This window comes from Nicotiana sylvestris, chromosome 5, assembly GCF_000393655.2.
Source record: "Nicotiana sylvestris chromosome 5, ASM39365v2, whole genome shotgun sequence".
Taxonomy (NCBI): domain Eukaryota; kingdom Viridiplantae; phylum Streptophyta; class Magnoliopsida; order Solanales; family Solanaceae; genus Nicotiana; species Nicotiana sylvestris.
The window spans coordinates 94110539-94128390 of NC_091061.1; the positions used below are offsets into that span (position 1 = coordinate 94110539).

The 17852-nt window shown below is 38.6% G+C and overlaps 1 protein-coding gene across 6 annotated transcripts in view; it reads right to left on the bottom strand.

The window, feature by feature from the left end:
- Positions 1 to 7572: 7572 nt before the first annotated feature.
- LOC104239900 (MADS-box protein AGL42-like) overlaps positions 7573 to 17852 on the bottom strand; it is a 55497-nt gene continuing 45217 nt past the window's right edge. For 4 of the 6 annotated variants that reach the window (XM_070174535.1, XM_070174536.1, XM_070174534.1 and 1 more), the window contains 5 exons: positions 9335 to 9396; positions 9131 to 9230; positions 8923 to 8964; positions 8780 to 8821; positions 7573 to 7922 (listed from right to left, as the gene is read on the bottom strand). In XM_070174535.1, coding sequence (XP_070030636.1) covers positions 7773 to 7922; positions 8780 to 8821; positions 8923 to 8964; positions 9131 to 9230; positions 9335 to 9396 — 396 coding nt within the window. In that variant the 3' untranslated portion in view covers positions 7573 to 7772. Of the gene's footprint in view, positions 7923 to 8100; positions 8182 to 8779; positions 8822 to 8922; positions 8965 to 9130; positions 9231 to 9334; positions 9397 to 17852 lie in introns of all 6 variants that reach the window. The other 2 variants (XM_070174538.1, XM_070174537.1) reach the window with 2 other exon arrangements.

A 17852-nucleotide genomic window follows, 5' to 3' on the forward strand; every position in this document is an offset into this window, starting at 1 on the left:
TTTTTAAAGATTGTCTAATCACGCCGCCCGTAGGTGGCTTTAGGACTATGCCGAGCCCGGACCCTCTTACGCTCGAAGCACCGTCAGTGAACAAGGTCCATATCCCCGAGGATGTGCCTATTTTGTAGCAAAAGTTCCTTCTCGACCTCAAGTACGAGAGAGGGAGTGAAGTCGGCTACGAAGTCTGCCAAAATTTGAGACTTTATAGCCGTTTGAGGCTGATACTTGATATCGTATCCCTCGAGTTCGATAGCCCATTTGACCAACCTGCCCGATAATTCGGGTTTATGCAATATGCTTCGAAGGGGGTACGTTGTTAAAAGGCAAATATGATGACATTGAAAGTAAGGTTTCAATTTTTGAGATGCACTTATTAATGCAAGAGCTAGTTTTTCCAGATGCGGATACCTGGTTTCGGCGTCACCCAGGGTCCGACTTATATAATAAACAGGGAATCGCGTACCTTGTTCTTCTCAGACCAGCACGACACTTACCGCTATCTCGGATACGGCCAGGTACAAATACAATGTCTCGTCCTCTTTTGGGGTGTGGAGCAGATGTGGGCTCGTCAGGTATCGCTTCAACTCCTCCAAGGCGCGTTGGCACTCCGGAGTCCATTCGAAGCTATTTTCCTTTTTAAGAAAGGAGAAGAAATGATGACTTCTGTCCGATGATCTTAATATAAATCGGCCCAGGGTTGCTATCCGCCCGGTCAGCCATTGTAGACCTTTACGTTATTTACCACCGTGATTTCTTCGATGGCTTTGATTTTATCGGGGTTGATATCGATTCCTCTGTTCGATACCATGAAACCCAAGAATTTGCTCGATCCTACCCCGAAGGCGCACTTCTCGTGATTGATTTTCATGTTGTAACTTCTGAGGATGTCGAATGTTTCCTGCAAATGAGTCAAATGGTCCCCTGCGTACAGGGACTTAACTAGCATATCGCCAATATAAACTTCCATGGATTTTCTTATTTGATGTTCGAACATTTTATTAACTAGGCGCTGATATGTGGCCCCTACGTTTTTTAGCGCGAAGGGCATTACACTGTAGCAGTACGTACCGTACTTTGTGATAAACGAAGTCTTTTCTCTATCCTCGGGGTTCATCTGAATTTGATTATACCCCGAATAGGTGTCGAGGAAAGTAAGGGTTTCATGGCCGGCCATGGCATCGATCAATCGGTCGATGTTGGGCAGTGGGAATGAGTCCTTTGGGCTGCCCTATTTAGATCTTTATAATCTACGCATATTCTTAGTTTATTCCCCTTTTTAGCAACTACCACCACATTGGCCAGCCATTCGGGATATTTAACTTCCCTAATAGACCCTATTTTGAGGAGCTTTGTTACCTCGTCTTTGATGAATGCATGCTTTATCTCGGATTGGGGTCTCCTTTTTTGCTTCACCAGTTTGTATCTAGGGTCAACGCTTAGTCAATGGTGCCTATCTCCGGTGGGATCCCTGTCATGTCTAAATGAGACCAAGCAAAGCAATCGATGTTGTTAATAAGGAATTGGATTAGTTTTTTTCCTGAGTTCGGGGGTTAATCCCGTCCCTAGGTACACCTTCCGATCTGGGAGATGCTCGACCAATACGGCTTGCTCCAATTCTTCAATAGTCAAATTTGTTGCATCTGATTCTTCGGGGGCAATGAAAGTTCTGGGAGCGAGGAAGTCTTCTTTATCATCCTTGGGGGTTGGTCAGTTTTCCAGCTCTTCCGAGGTGGCGTGCACAGAATTCGGTACCTCTTCATGGACCACAAACATTTCCTTCGCCGCGTGTTGCTCTCCATACACTGTTTTATTCCATCCTTTGTCGGAAACTTCATCATCTGATGCAGGGTCAATGTTACCGCCTTCATATTATGTATCCACGGACTACCGAGCAATGCATTGTACCTTGTATCACCTTTAACAGAGTATCTTGAACTGTATCAGATATGTTAATATGGAGGGTGATCTCTCCTTCTGTTTCCTCGCTGGCAATATTGAAGCCGTTGAGGATTCGGGATGTAGGTATGACCTGATCGAGCAATCCGAGTTGTTCTACCACCGTCGATCTAATTACATTGGCCGAGCTACCTGGATTCACGAGTACACATTTAATTTGGATGTTATTTAAGAGAAACGAGATTACTAGCGCATAGTTGTGTGGATGAGACAGAGTTTCAAAATCTTTTTCGCTGAATGCGAGGATGTCCTCAGATGCCCAGCCCCAGGCTTGCCCTTGCGTTGTCGTAGAAACCTTTATCCGCTTGATCCCGGACCCCTGGGGAATGTCGGTCCCTCCGATAATCATATGAACTATGTGCCGAGATTTTCCTACTTCGCTTCCCCTGTTCATTTCTCTTTCTCCCCGGGCGATGTTCTTCCGAATGTCCAGTTGATTTTCTCGGCGTATACTCCTGTCAACGTGAGAAATTACGCCGATTCATTGAGAGTTGTGTGATACCACATCCACGGGAATTGGTCCTGGTGCATTCTCATGGTTTCGGGGTGATACACCAACACCTGGAACATCCACACCATTCTCTCCATGGTCTTCACGGTTGTTGTTTTCACGTGCATTTACTGAGTTAGATATTTTGACCTGAAATCAAAGATCTTAGACAAGAAAAAGCATGAAAGATAACTTGAGTTATGTAGTAAAACCAGCAACAAAATAATCACTATTATTTTTATCCCCACGGTGGGTGTCAAACTGTTTACCTTGAAAATGGTAATTACAATTAAATTTGATTGTGCGGTTCTAAAAATACGTGATCTATTTTTATGCTAGTTATTTAGGCAATAAATGTTAAGTAAGAGACTAGGAAACAAGATAAGAGCTTGTAGATAGTATAATGACCAAACTAGAGGGCTGAAAATCGGGGCCTCGAGCTGGCGTATACGGGCCTCGAGGTCGAATTGGATGCTCGGCTAGGAGCAATCGAGAGGGGATTAACAGTTATGATGGCTTTGATGGAAGCCTTTTATAATCAATAATGGGTAATAAATGAAGAACAATAAACAGAACACAATGAATATAAACAATAAATGCAAGTAATGAGATCAAGGGAATATATTAGAAAGCAGAGAGAATGTTCTTATGTATTCAATATTGAGCATCAGATCCTCCCAAAATGACAAGGGTCCTCTTTTATATATAAGGGGAAAACCCAACATAGTACAAACACATGTGTAATTATTACATAATGTAGCTGGTACAACCACTCAATCAACCTGGTGTAGACTGTCACTGTTTGCACAGGCGTTTGTCAGAAGATACAGCTCCTAGGGAACTTCCCGCTTATCGGCAATAAACGCTGGTCCATTGTGCCCCGATATCGGACGCGAAGACTCCCCGAAGGCATCGAACCCCGGGCTATCTTCCGGGGCTGTCACGACCCAAAATCCACTAAGGGTCGTGATGGGGCCAGACACTGCTGTCAAGCAAGTCAATCATAAATACTTAATTTAGGACTTGTTTTAATAATGTTGAAAACTATGATTTTTTCCTTCAATTGTACTAGTAAAGGATAACCGTTTCGAATTAAATAAAAATGTTTGAAATTAATACAAATACCCCATAATCATCCCAGAATCCGGTGTCACAAGTGCATGAGCATTTACTAGGGAATGACATAAAAATACAGTAACTGTCTGGAATAGAAGTGGACAGAAATGAAATAATACAATACAATATTCTGAAGGAGACTCTGCTGGCTGCGGGGCGTCTCGATAAATGCAGCTCACCTAAGTCTTCGTACCAACCATGCCGTTATGCAACTACGCCACACGTGGACCTGTGCAACAAAAATGCACAGCAAGTGTAGTATGAGTACGAAAACAACGTGTACCCAGTGTGTATCCCGTCTAATCTCGAAGAAGTAGAGACGAGAAGTCGACTTCGACACTTACTAGTGGTCCAATAGTAATATATTATAAAGCGAATAATCGGATTTATTAAAAATGGTAGCAAATTCAAGTAAGTCAAGAAACAAGTAAACATTTCTTTCTATATTAAGAAGTTTCCAAATTGATAATCTATTACTTATTAATTTATCTCAAGCCAGGGAGAGCAAATATCAACATCTATAAATCTCAAGGCAAGCAATACAAGCATGCGCAAATCATGTCGAGGTCGTACAGCCCGATCCAACAATATTTAAATTGTGCACTACCAGAGGGTCGAATGGCGCGAACTATAGATGCATCTATTTAATCTACCGAGGCGTTCGGCCCGTTCCACAGTATATAAACACATTCAAACAGTCAATCAAGAACTCATCAAGGAGCAAATTATCCAAGAAAAGGATATTTCTCTATTAAAGAAATCAAAAAACGATGACTAGCCTTTTAAAAATCATTTACATGTTCGATATGTTTTAAGCATTTTTAAATTAACAACAAGATTCCAAATATTGCACGTAAAGCATGCTTTTAGGGTCCTAAACTACCCGAACTTAAGCATAATAGTAGCTACGCACAGACTCTCATCACCTCGTGCGTATGTAGCCCCCACAAATAGAAGCACATATCTAATTAATTCACCTATGGGGAGAATTCCCTCTTACAAGGTTAAAAAGGAGGCTCACCTCGCTCCGAAGTCTATGTTCCGATTTAAAAACGCGCTCAAACCTCCAATTCGGAGCCGAACGATCCAAAACTATTCAAATGGGGTAAGAACTAGTCAATACATACTCAAAAGTTTATAATTTGATTATTAAACCAATTTTCCAACCCTAAATGCAAGGATTCCTAAAATTCACCCTCGGGCCTACGTGCCCGGATTCCGATAATTCTTGAAGAAAGTTGTTACCCATTCTTATTTTTATCAAAACCCTAGGATTTTCATCTAAACCCTTGATTTTCCCAAATTTTCACATGTTAATCTACCCATAATCTATGTATTTAACTCATGTTTGTGTAGAAATTACTTACCTCAAAGTGCTAGGTGAGAGCCCTCTTCCAAAAGCTCCAAAATCGCCCAAGAGATGAAAGGAAATGAGCTTAAAGGACTAAGTCTCGAAATTAATAGCTGTGCACATGCCTCAGATGTCGCATTTGCGACACCTGGTTCGCAAATGCGACGGTCGCAATTGCGACAAAACAATCGCAAATGCGAACATGGGCCTCCCCTGCCAAGGTCGCAAATGCGACCAACGAGTCGCAAATACGGACTCTGCTAAGGTCGCAAATGCGACCAAAACATTGCAAATGCGAACTCTGCCTCAGGCCAGGCTCCATCGCAAATGCGAACTATTTCTCGCATTTGCGAGACCTGCAACTGCTGCTAAGAACACCAAAAAATCTAGTGTGTTTCCAACCTCTCTCGCACGTCCGAAACTCACCCGAGGCCATCGGGACCTTAACCAATTATACCAACATGTCCCAAAACATGATACGAACTCGCTCGAGGCCTCAAATCACATCAAACAACGTCGAAATCATGAATCTCACTCCAATTCAAGCTTAATAAACTTTAAAATTTCAAACTTCTACTTTCGTTGCTTAAACCTATCAAATTACGTCCGATTGACCTCAAATTTTGCACTCAAGTCATATTTGATATTACGGACCTACTCCAACTTCCGGAATCGAAGTATGACCCCGATATCGAAAAGTCCACTTCCGGTCAAACTTCTCAAAAACCATCAAATTTCTATCTTTAGCCAAATGACTCCAAAATGACCCACGGACCTCCGAATTCACTTCCGATCGCGCTCCCAACACCAGAATCACCATACGGAGCTATTCCCAAACTCGAAATCCCAAATGGATATCGATAACACTGAAATGCACTTCAACCCAAACTTCTGAAATTCTTCAAAAATGCTAACTTCCACAATAGGTGCCGAAATATACCCGGATCTTCCAAAACCCGATCCGGACATATGCCCAAGTCTAAAATCATCATACGAACCTACTGGAACCTTCGAATCTCGATTCCGAGGTCGTTTACTCAAAACTCCAATCTTAGTTAATTCTTTCAACTTAAAGCTTCCGAAATAAAATTCTCTTTCCAAATCAATTCCGAACTTCCCGAAATTCGATTCTGACCCCGCATACAAGTCATAATACCTAAAGTGAAGCTGCTCATGGCCTTAAACCGCAGAACGACGCGCTAGAGCTCAATGACTTGTCGATTGTAAAATTGGTCTTCCCGATTTTAGCCGTATACAAAAATACTGTATATAAGATGTATGCTTGACGAATTCTATAAAATAAAAAATTGTATGCAAGTCGTATATAAATTCTATGTGTTTGACCAGATATGTACATATTTTGTAAAAAAAAAAAAAAAAAACTAGCTACATTTTGTAAATAGAAAAACCTAGCTGAAACGGGTAAATATTATCCTAATTGTGTATCTATAATAAATATTCACCGAAAGAAATGGAAAGAAGGAAAGAAAAGAAAATGAGGCCTAGGTGTGCTATTTCATTTTGTGAATGCCCTATTCAGTATATTTCTCCAAGAAAAAAGAAGAGCACATGATTTTCTTTCCGTGGTCATTATCCCCAAAATTAAGGTGTTACAATTAGAACTGCTAACAGTTTATTCAAATCAGCTACATAATTAGTGTAACATTGAAAGTTTTAGGACCTCTTGTGTGTTTTATGAGTCCTATTATAAATTAGGATTTCTTCAAAAGTTTATTATCTATGACAATATATCGTCCAATATTTTATGTCTTTTCAATCTAGAGGGGATTTACATATATAATATATCTAGTTTTACGGTGACTATTGAAGTTATACTTATATTGCATAAAAATTTACAAGTTTACCTGCTTTAGGCTCAATTTCAGTTAGCGAATTTGAAGTTGAAATTCGCGTTTGAAGTTGCAAACTTAAGATGCACTTCAGATTGTTTTAGTCTAAATCATGCACTTAAGACTTTTTTTAGTCTGAAGTGCAAAAATTACGCCTAAGATGCACTTAAGACTTAATTGGCCAGTGCAACTAATTTTTTTATGCACTTGACTTTAGTCTAAACTCTGAAGTGCGAATTGCCCATAAATAAAAATTTCTTCGTTCCAGCACCCAAATCTATTTCAAATGAGCTCAAATTTGAAACATAACAACAAATCTAACAAACTCATTTTGCAACTAAGAGGAAGAAGAAGAAACCTCAAGCAGTAGCAAAGAGAGGAGCATCACATCAGCTCACTACTGTAAAATACCATAAATCGTCTTAAAATCTTCTCATAAACATCATGTAAATCCATTGTCACCTTTGCTTTCACAGCAACTAAGAAAAAGAAGAAAAAGAAGAAAAAGAAGGGAGGAGAAAATAGTCTGAAGTTACCTGTACTTTGAGTAATAATTAATTTTTTTTAAAAATTAATACAAGTTAAATGAGGGTGATCAAATAGCGCGCCCCGTGAAATTTTTACCAATCTCATTCCTCAACCATCTACAACCAAATGCCTTTTAGAATCCGAATGGGCTTTTCTTTTCCTTTCTTTTTTGTGATATGAAAAAGGAAATATGAACTCTTAGTAGCCACGCACTGTGTTTTTCAGTTTCCAAATAATAAGTTTGAAGGGTTGGGAGAAAATAAAAAGTTTAGAATTAATACTGCATGAACGAGAATAAGCTTTATGAATATGCAATTAAATCAGGCTTCTTTACAACCATTATTCATGGAAATATAGATACATTAAGCAAGAAGCAGCAAAGGGAAAAAACGCAAAAAAGATCTTTCACTCGTATACCTTATTTTTTTGTATTTGCATGCTTTTAATGCTTCTATCGAATTTGAGCAAATTATTCCAGCAGCTACGACCAACAAATGTCAGGAAGACCAATAAACAAATCAGTCTCCACCTCTGTATTCTGGACACTATGGCTACAGCTTGCCGTTTCTTTCTGTTGGGATATTCGTGTTAGGGGAGGTGGTGGTGCTTCTGGTTTCCGCCTTAGCCCACACTATCAACATGATGATAAGAATTGTCAACAAAACCAGTTCATACATAAACTTTATGAGTAATATTTTGGACACTGATGTTATTTAGAACTTTTACAAGATTAGATTAAGTTGATTTTGACAAGAAAATGGACCTTGGACTTAATAACTCCAAACTCTAGTTTATGAGGTTAGAATTACCTAAGACCATATAAGAAGTCCAATTTTCCTTCTCATAGCCAATATGGGACTCAATGGCCCTGTACGCTTAGGACTGAACATCTAGAGTGTGAACAAAATAAGATGGGGGTCAAACATCGAGTAAACAACAAAGTGAGAATTCTGATACCATGATAAGAAAATGAACTTTGGACCTAACTCTACCCTGAAAGTTAGCTCACGAGATGAGGATTGCCCAAAACCATATAAGAAGTCCAAATTTCCTTCCCACATCCGAATGGAACTCAACGGACTTACAACAACAGGTAATTTCTCATATCAAGATTGATATGGTAACCTAGAAAGCAGAGTAATTAACGACCTCTTCTAACTGGTATGGTATATAATTTTTTTTACTGTTAATGCATATAACTTAAACTCATATTTTAGACAGGCTTCAAACTTTAATTATTGGGTCTAAGATTGCTTTAGCATTAACATTAGTCGTATATAATTGCAGAGTTTACTCTCACATGTGGTTCTTGGAATTGAACATGCAGTTTCATAAACTGTAGAGCTTCATTGATCTAAACCCCTTTAAGTTAATTTAGTTTAGAAGAATAAACCAAAAAAAATGATACAAACATGGCCCCGACCACTTTGACAAGATATATTATTATTATTCGGCAGAGCAGATATATGGGAAACTTAATTAATTCACCTCTTCAGATAACCTTTCATTTTCTTCAAGCAATTGTTTTTCCTGCACAAGAGGAAACAAAAGGCTGCTAGTAGAGGGAACATTTAAATAAGTAGTACTAATTAATAAACACCCTGAAATGCGTTGAAGTTGTTTCATCATACCTTGGCTTTTAACCGTTCTATTTCGTCCTTCAATAATTGAGTCTAGAAAATGACCAATAAACAACTGGTTAATCAATGAAGGCAAATCACTTATACATTTTAGGAGTCACCAATTACCAAAGAGGAAGAAAAGGGAATCAACTCCTCTTTGCAGGACACATATTGGTTACACTATCCGCGTATATAATTTAAATTGGTATATTAATACCTTTCTTGCCCTGATATTCTTCAGGCTTTTTTCCAGCTGGCTGTCGATCTCTTGAAGTTCATTCATTGAACATGATCCAATACCTTGACCCATTAGCTTCCTAAGCATTTCAAATTCAAGATTGCACTGAATATGCTGAGAAATATAAAAGAGAGAGTATCACAATGAAGAATGCAGGGGGAAATGTAACTGCTAGCACAATACCTCTTAGAAACTTCAAGGATCTCGATCTTCTTTGCTATGTTTGCTGTTTCTTCCTTCAAGTGCTGCAAATCAAAATCAATTACTATGTAATAGCATGAGGAGAAAACATGGGGAAAATTTCCACGAGGTGAAAAAAAAAAGAATTGCTTATCTGATCCATCTTTACATCACAACTAACAACTTTATGTTCTTTGGGGTGATCATTTCATTTACTGATTGAATATAAACATATATATTACAAAATTATAAACACGTAATAATGGGGGATTGAATTGATCCATGTTTGAGTAATAAATGATGAAGTAAATGTATATTCATCTTTTGGGGGCAAAGTAGGGCATGTTATGTTGGAATAGTAGTGGAATAACAAAAATAATACTGCAATATTATATTATTGAAATCAAAATAGCAAAAATATATTTGGAGAATAGGGGCATGAGGCCTGACCTTCTCAGAATCTCAAAAATAATTGGCATTTCAAACTCGAGAACAAAAGAGACTATAGTGTAGTTTGTATAGGTGCTTTACAATGTACTTCTTATAGATATCCCTATCAGGAAGGTCTATCTACTGAGATCCTACTACAAAATCATCCTAGGGAGTTAGAAACTAATTTATTCTTGCTATTTATCTATGCAGTTTTTCTATCCACTCCAATTCTTTCCTATTTTGCTGCATGTGCATTCTCATCTCAACTCTGCAGAATCCCTCCTCCTTGATTTTCTGCCATACTTTCTCAGCCCATGGTACCTTGTTTTGCCATAGAGCTACATTCCTTGCCTTCCGTTTGCCATATATAACTGCTGCCATTATTGTTATCACAAAAGCTGTACATAGTTTCTCTTTAATTACTCTGCTCAGTCTTTTCCAGATCCCCTGTAGATCAAGCTATCTGAGTCGAATACCCAGCTAGTTAAGCATTGCTTCAATACATTTTCTGGAGGATTGACAGTTAAAGAATAGTGGTTGCAAGGATTTATCATCTGCACCACCAAGTAAGCATGTTCTATCTTGTCTTATACCATATTTGTTTAGTCTATCCAAAGTTGTATAAAGTTGTTGCAAGGATTCATCATCTGCACCACCAAGTAAGCATGTTCTATCTAGCCAGCATATAAAGTTGTGTTTTGGTAGGTTATTCTTGTTCCATACCCATCTTTCATAAGGCCATTGTTCTACCTTCCCTCGACTCTATTTATATCCTTTCTTTACTGTATATTTGTTTCTTTCCTGTAGCCACCCTTTCTGTATAAAACCAGGAGAATAATTATTCTTGATTGTACATATTTTCTTCAAGTGCCAAGCGCAGTCCTGAGGAGGTTGATATTGCCACCATTTTGCATCTTTTAAGTATATATGGTTTACCCATTGAACCCATAATGTATCACTCTTTTTGGCTATATTCCACAGATACTTGGCTAGAGCTGCATCATTCCAGGTTATGCATTCTGAGATGACAAGTCCTCCCTCTCTTTTTGGTCTACATACTATGTCCCATGCCACTAGTGGGGCCCTACTACTTATTGCTTTCGCATCCCACAGATAGTTCCTGCATATGCTAATAATGCTCCATTGTCTTCTTTGGTAGCATGAAGATAGACGCACAATAGGTGTGAAGGTGCATTAGTACTGCATTTATAAGCTGCACTTTCCTTGCATAGTATTGGTTCCTCAACCGCTACCCTTTGATTTTAATCAGCAACTTGTTCATTAACATTTCACAATCCACATCATTCAACTTCTTTGATGATACAGGCACCCCAGGTATATGAATGGTAATGCACCTCTTTGATAACCTGTTAACTCACATAAATTTGCTATCTCTAGCACATTCATGTTTGCACAATATACATTGGACTTGCTTACATTTACTGTTAGACCTGATGCCTTTGAAAAATTCTCAAACCCTCTAAGCATTAATAGCACAGCATGAAATTCTCCTTTACAAAATATTAAAACATCATCACCAAAGCATAAGTGGTTTAACTTCATCCCTTTACTTCTTGTATGATATGCAAACCCCTCATGTTTTGCTAAATAGGCTATAATTCTGGTGAAGTATTCCATGCACACCATAAGTAGGAGTTGTAAAATTGGGTCACTTTGCCTAAGTCCTCTCCTCCCATTAATATTGTCATATGTTCCTCCATTCAACGCAATATTATACGGGAGTGTGGATGCATGCCATTATCACATTATGAATTTCCTAGGAAAATTCATTGCATAGAGCATTTCTTCAACAAATTCCTATTCCACTGAGTCATAGGCTTTCTTTAAGTCGATCTTGATCAAACAAATTTTGATGAAGTTCTTTCTTACCTTACCAAGTCTTGGCACACCAATATATTCTGCTTAATTGTTCTTCCAGCCATAAACGCACTTTGATTGGGTGAAATAATGCTGGGCAGAACCGTCTTCAGTCTATTGCACAACATTTTGGAGATAGTTTAGATTGTATTGCAGCATGCAATGGGTCTATAGTCTCCAATTGTTGTCGCAATACTTCCTTTTGGTATGAGTGTGATCAGTGTACTATTTTAGGCGAAGAGCATTCTTCCTTCTTGAAAGAACTCCAACACTTCACATGTTACATCCTTCCCAACTATGTCCCAACTATCTTTAAAAAATTGACTCGCATAACCATCTGGTCCTGGTGCTTTATCTCTTGGAATATCCCATAAAGCTTTCTTGACCTCGTCACTTGAGAATTATGTTTCTAACATGTTTCTTTGATAAGCTGTTATCACCTTTCCTGCTTTAATTATGTTACTGGCCACATGCACCCTTTTGTATTGTGCAGTCCCCAGCAATGCTTTGTAGAATTCCTAAAATGCTTCTGCTACTTCCTTTGTTGAGGTCACTGTTGTTCCATGTATATTCTTCGCTGTAAAAACTATATTTATTGTTCTTCTTGCCTTTATCATGTTGTGGAAGAATTTGGTATTCTGGTCTCCATATTTTAACCATTGCACTTTACTTGTTTGCTTTAGGAATTCATCTCTAGCCTTCTTCCAATAGATACATTGTTTTGTCGGCATGACCTCCTAATTTATCAGCTTCTCATTTCTAGGATCCTGCTGCCTGACAGACCCATGGATTCTGCATTGCTTTATCTGCTTGCTTTTCTGCTTCTGTATCTTTGTTTAACTTCATGAATATTCTCTTTAGTCTGTTTATCTTCCCTACCAGCTTGTACATTTTTGTCCCATATATGTGTTTAGACCAGCTTTCACTCACCCTTGTCTTGAAGTCCTCAACTAGACTCCACATGTTATAGTATTGGAGGTTTGGAGACAGACTCTTGAGTCTAAGGGTTTCAAATTGAGCAGGTCTAAGGCAGAGTACCTAGAGTGCAAGTTTAGCGTTGAGTCGAGGGAAGTAGGCGGGGACGTGAGGCTTGGGTCACAGGTCATCCCCAAGAGAGATAGCTTCAAGTACCTTGGGTCGATCATTCAGGGAGACGGAGAGATCGACGAGGACGTCACTCACCGCATAGGGGCGGGCTGGATGAAATGGAGGCTTGCATCTGGAGTCTTGTGTGACAAGAAAGTGCCACCGATACTCAAAGGTAAGTTTTATAGAGTTGTGGTTAGACCGGCCATGTTGTATGGGGCAGAGTGTTGGCCGGTTAAGAACTCTCATATCCAGAGGATGAAAGTAGCAGAGATGCGGATGCTGAGGTGGATGTATGGGCACACTAGGATACACAAGATTAGGAATGAAGATATTAGGAAGAAGGTGGGTGTCGCCCCTATGGATGACAAGATACGGGAAGCGAGGCTCAGATGGTTTGGGCACGTGCAGAGGAGAAGCCTTGATGCACCAGTGAGGAGGTGTGAGCGGTTGGCCGTGGTGGGTACGAGAAGAGGTAGAGCGAGACCTAAGAAGTATTGGGGAGAAGTGATCAGGCAGGACATGGTACGACTGCAGATTTCCGAGGACATGGCCCTTGATAGGAAGGCCTGGAGATCAAGCATTAGGGTTGTACGATAGGGGTTGTAGAGCTTTCCTTACTTCATACCGGGGGTGAGGCGGGGTTGGATTAGGGTTGACCTTAGATGACTTGCAGTTTATGTTGAACCCACACTATTCTTGCTGTTTATCTTAGCCCCAGGCCTTAGACCCTGGTTACTGTTAGTGCATGTCATTCATCTTTTGGTTTTTATGCTTCTGTTACTATTATGGTTTCTACTGGAGTTACTAATGAATTCTCTTTTCTTGTTTGTTATTTCCGTCTTTCTGAGCCGAGGGTCTATCGGAAACAACCTCTCTGCCCTATCGAGACAAGGGTAAGGTCTGCGTACATATTACCTCCCCAGACCCCACTATGTAGGATTTTACTGGGTAGTTATTGTTGTTGTAATGATCAAACAGTCCCTCTTGCATATATGCACGTCAGAAGCAGGATGGCTACAAAATCAATCTTTTTTATCAATACCTTGTCGATTCTACTTATTACTCTATCGAGACCCTGTTGCTTGTTATTCCATTTTTATCAGAAGACTTCATATCAAATAAGTCACAGTAGTCTAGGGGTGTCAATGGATATTTGAAAACCGACTAAACCGACCGAACTGCACCAAACCGAACCGATTTTTAGGTTTCTTTCAAAAAACCCGTAGATTTTTATATAAATCTATAACTGTACCGATAATTAGGGTAGGTTTTTTATTTTATAAAAATAAACCGAAAAAATACCGAACCGTACAAAATAAATTTTATATGTGAAAAATATATTTATATAGTAAGTTTAAATATAATAAAGCATTAAATTTTTCTTTGGGTCTTGGAATTATGAAAACTATTACAAGCCAACAAGTAATTAAACTCAAAATACCTATTCCTAAAACCTATTATGCTACTTCTACTTAAACTAAGTTATTTCAAGTATTTGTATTAGCAAGACACAAAGTATTCTAGCAATTATGATTAGTATTGAATATGTTTCCTTTCATATAATTTAGATTTATCTTTTTGAATATTTAATCTTCTATTGACTTTATTCTTGGGTCCCAACTTGGTTAATATCTTTCCACTCGTGTGATTGATATTTTCTTTGCTTTTACTTGGATGCTTTTATGTTGCTGTAGAATAGTTGATGGATCTATACTCTAGTTATCTTTCATGTTTTTTTAATTCATCACCCTTTAAACGGTAAAAATATCTATAGACTTTTGCTAGGTCATATAAAAGAACATATGCTACTGCATTCTACGTCTACTAGTGAATTTTACATGACATTAAAAGAAATACCAAAAAATAATCGAACCGTACTGATACCGAAGAGAAACCGACGTGATTGGGATGGTTTCGAAAAGTTTAATTTTGGTTATACATAATAGAATAACCGAAAAAAGGGTATGGTATAAATTTTATAAAATAGTTGACCGAACCGAACCATTGATACCCCTACAGTAGGCCACAAGGTTTCTAAAGTCTCTGATTTCGGCAATTCTTCCTACTTTGTCCTCTTGATGTAGTAGAGAGTTGAAATTTCCCATCACAACCCAAGCACCTTGCATTTGTCCAGCTAACAGTTCAATGTCTCTCCACAATGTCTTTCTCAATGCGTGATCATTATATCCACACACCATTGCGATGTTGAATTTCTTCCTTGTTCTTAAATGAATAATCTCACTATGAATTAGTTGCTCAGTTACCATTCGCTACAAATAATTAAGGTTTCCACAATAGCCACACCCTTCGTGCTGGATGGGATGAATGATTGATAACATAAGTGTGAGGTCCATACTTCACCTACTACATTGAATAAAAGAAAAAGAAAAAGGAGTGATTGACGGGGAGAAAAACAAAACAGTGGGTGCCAATGGTTTGCAATTGCTAATTGCAATGAACTAATTTATCTAATTGGTTTCTTGGGCAGCAATGATAGCTATAAATAGCAGCCTCATTCTCTCAATTCAAACATACCAAATCGAAAGAATCAACAGAGATTTAGAGAGAGTAATCCACAGATTGTAGTATGTGAGATAAATAGTGAGTGGGAGTAATATTGTAGTGAGGTGTTTAAAATAAAGAGTGTTACTTCTTTCGAAGTTGTAGTAGTCTCATGACACTACCAAGTTGTAATATTATAGTGGTATTATATTGTTCCGCTCAGGTATTGTAATTTACCCCGTTAAAATATTTGGTGTTGTTGTTACTCTCTTATGTCATTGTTATTTACCGTGAATATTATTCCTGGGCGGGATATATATTATTTTTTATCCCAACAACGTGGTATCAGAGCCATGACGAATAATAGTCCGCTGTCTTTTTAGTACCCCCGTCTGACAAAAGATAATTATGAGAAATGGTGTCTACGTATGAAAGCCAATCTTGGCTCCCAGGATGTGTGGGAAAGGGTAGATAGAGGGTATGCAAAACCCGATAATGAGGAAGCTCTGCCTCAAAATGAAAAAGAGGTCTTGGCAAAGACAAAGAAGAAGGATCAACAAGCCTTCATGCTCATCCACTAACGTTTGGATGATGCCATGTTTGAGAAGGTGGCAAATGCTACCACCTCAAAGGAAGCTTAGGAGATTTTACAAAATTCTCTTCAAGGAGTTGACAAGGTGAGGAAGGTAAAACTTCAAACTCTAAGGGCTGATTTTGAAGTTTTAAAAATGAAAGAATCTGAATGCGTTTCGGATTATTGTTCAAAAGTGAAGGCTGTTATAAATCAATTGAGACGATACGGGGAGGACATAGAAGATGTCCGTGTGGTAGAACAGATCCTTCGCACTTTAACACCTAAATTTGATTTTGTGGTGTGTGCTATTGAAGAGTCTAAAGATTTAGACTCAATGATGGTGGAGCAATTGGAGGGTTCTTTACAAGCCCGCGAAGAAAAAATCAAAAGGAGACAAGAAGTGCCACTAGAGAAACTTCTTAAAACTCAGGCATCCTTCAAGGATTATGGAGGTGAAAAGAGCTATCGAGGGAATGTACGGGGACGAGGCCGTGGCGGTCATGGACGAGGAAGAAGTAACAGTAACAACTTCAACAATGAAGCTAAAATCCACCAAATATTCAGAGGTCGTGGTCGTGGACAAAGAGGAGGAAGAGGGCGTGGCTACTACCAAGAAAATAATGGACAAAGGTATAACAAATCAAAAATTAAGTGTTATAATTGTCATAAATTTGGTCATTACTCTTGGGAATGTCGTAGCAATGTTAAGAAAAAAGCTAACCTTGTTGACGACAAGAAAGAAGAAGTTGAGTCAACGTTGTTGATAGCACTCAAGGAAGAAGACAGGGATGATTGCAGCTCGTTGTATTTGGACATTGGAGCAAGCAATCATATGTGTGGATGCAAAGAAAAGTTTGTGGAGATCAATAAAACGGTGAGAGGTAATGTTTCTTTTGGAGATACCTCAAATATTCAAATCGAAGGGATAGGTACAATTCTGATCTCCTGTAAAGATGGTAGTCACAAGCTAATTCAAGATGTTTATTATGTACCAAAATTAAAAAGTAATATTTTGAGTTTGGGCCAACTTCTTGAAAAGGAATATGATATCCACATGAAAAATATGCATCTTTGGCTTAGAGATTCAAGTGGAATTCTAATTGCTAAAGTGCATATGACAAAGAATAGATTATTTTCTCTGAATCTTAAAATAATTGATGCAAAGTGTTTGAAGGCTAATGTGCAAGATGAATCATGGTGTTGGCACATGCGATTTGGGCACTTGAATTTTGAAGCACTCAAATCAATGGGAGAAAAGAACATGGTGCATGGGATACTATCAATCAACCATCCCAATCAATTGTGTGAATCTTGTCGTCTTGGAAAACATGCGAGGAGTTTTCCAAAGGAGGCTATGTCAAGATCAACCAAGCCGCTCCAGCTTGTTCACACTGTTGTGTGTGGACCAATCAATCTACCTTCTTTTGGTAAAAGTAAATACTTTCTGCTTTTTATTGATGAATTTAGTAGAAAGACTTAGGTTTATTTCTTGCACCAAAAATCTGAAGCTTTTGCTGCTTTTAAAAATTTTCAAAGTACTTGTGGAGAAAGAAAGTGGCTATGAAATTAAAGCTCTGAGATCCGATAGAGGAGGCGAATGCACTTCAAACGAATTTAATGACTTCTGTCAATCTCATGAAATTCGTCGCCCTCTAACGGTACCTTATTCACCCCAACAAAATGGTGTTGTAGAGAGAAAGAATCGAACGATTCTTAACATGGCTAGACGTATGTTGAAAGCGAAAAGTATGCCCAAGGAATTTTGAGCTGAAGCTGTTTATTGTGCAGTGTATTTGAACAACAGGTCTCCAACAAAGAAATGTTAGAGATCAAACCCCTCAAGAAGCATGGAGTGGAAGAAAACCAAGTGTCAGCTTGAGAATCTTTGGGAGTATAGCCTATGCTCATGCGCCACATCAAGGGAGAGAAAAGCTTGACGATCGAAGTGTCAAGCATGTATTTGTTGGCTATGATACGAGTTCAAAAGGCTACAAATTATACAACCCAAGCAATGTCAAGGTGGTGGTAAGTCGCGATATTGAATTT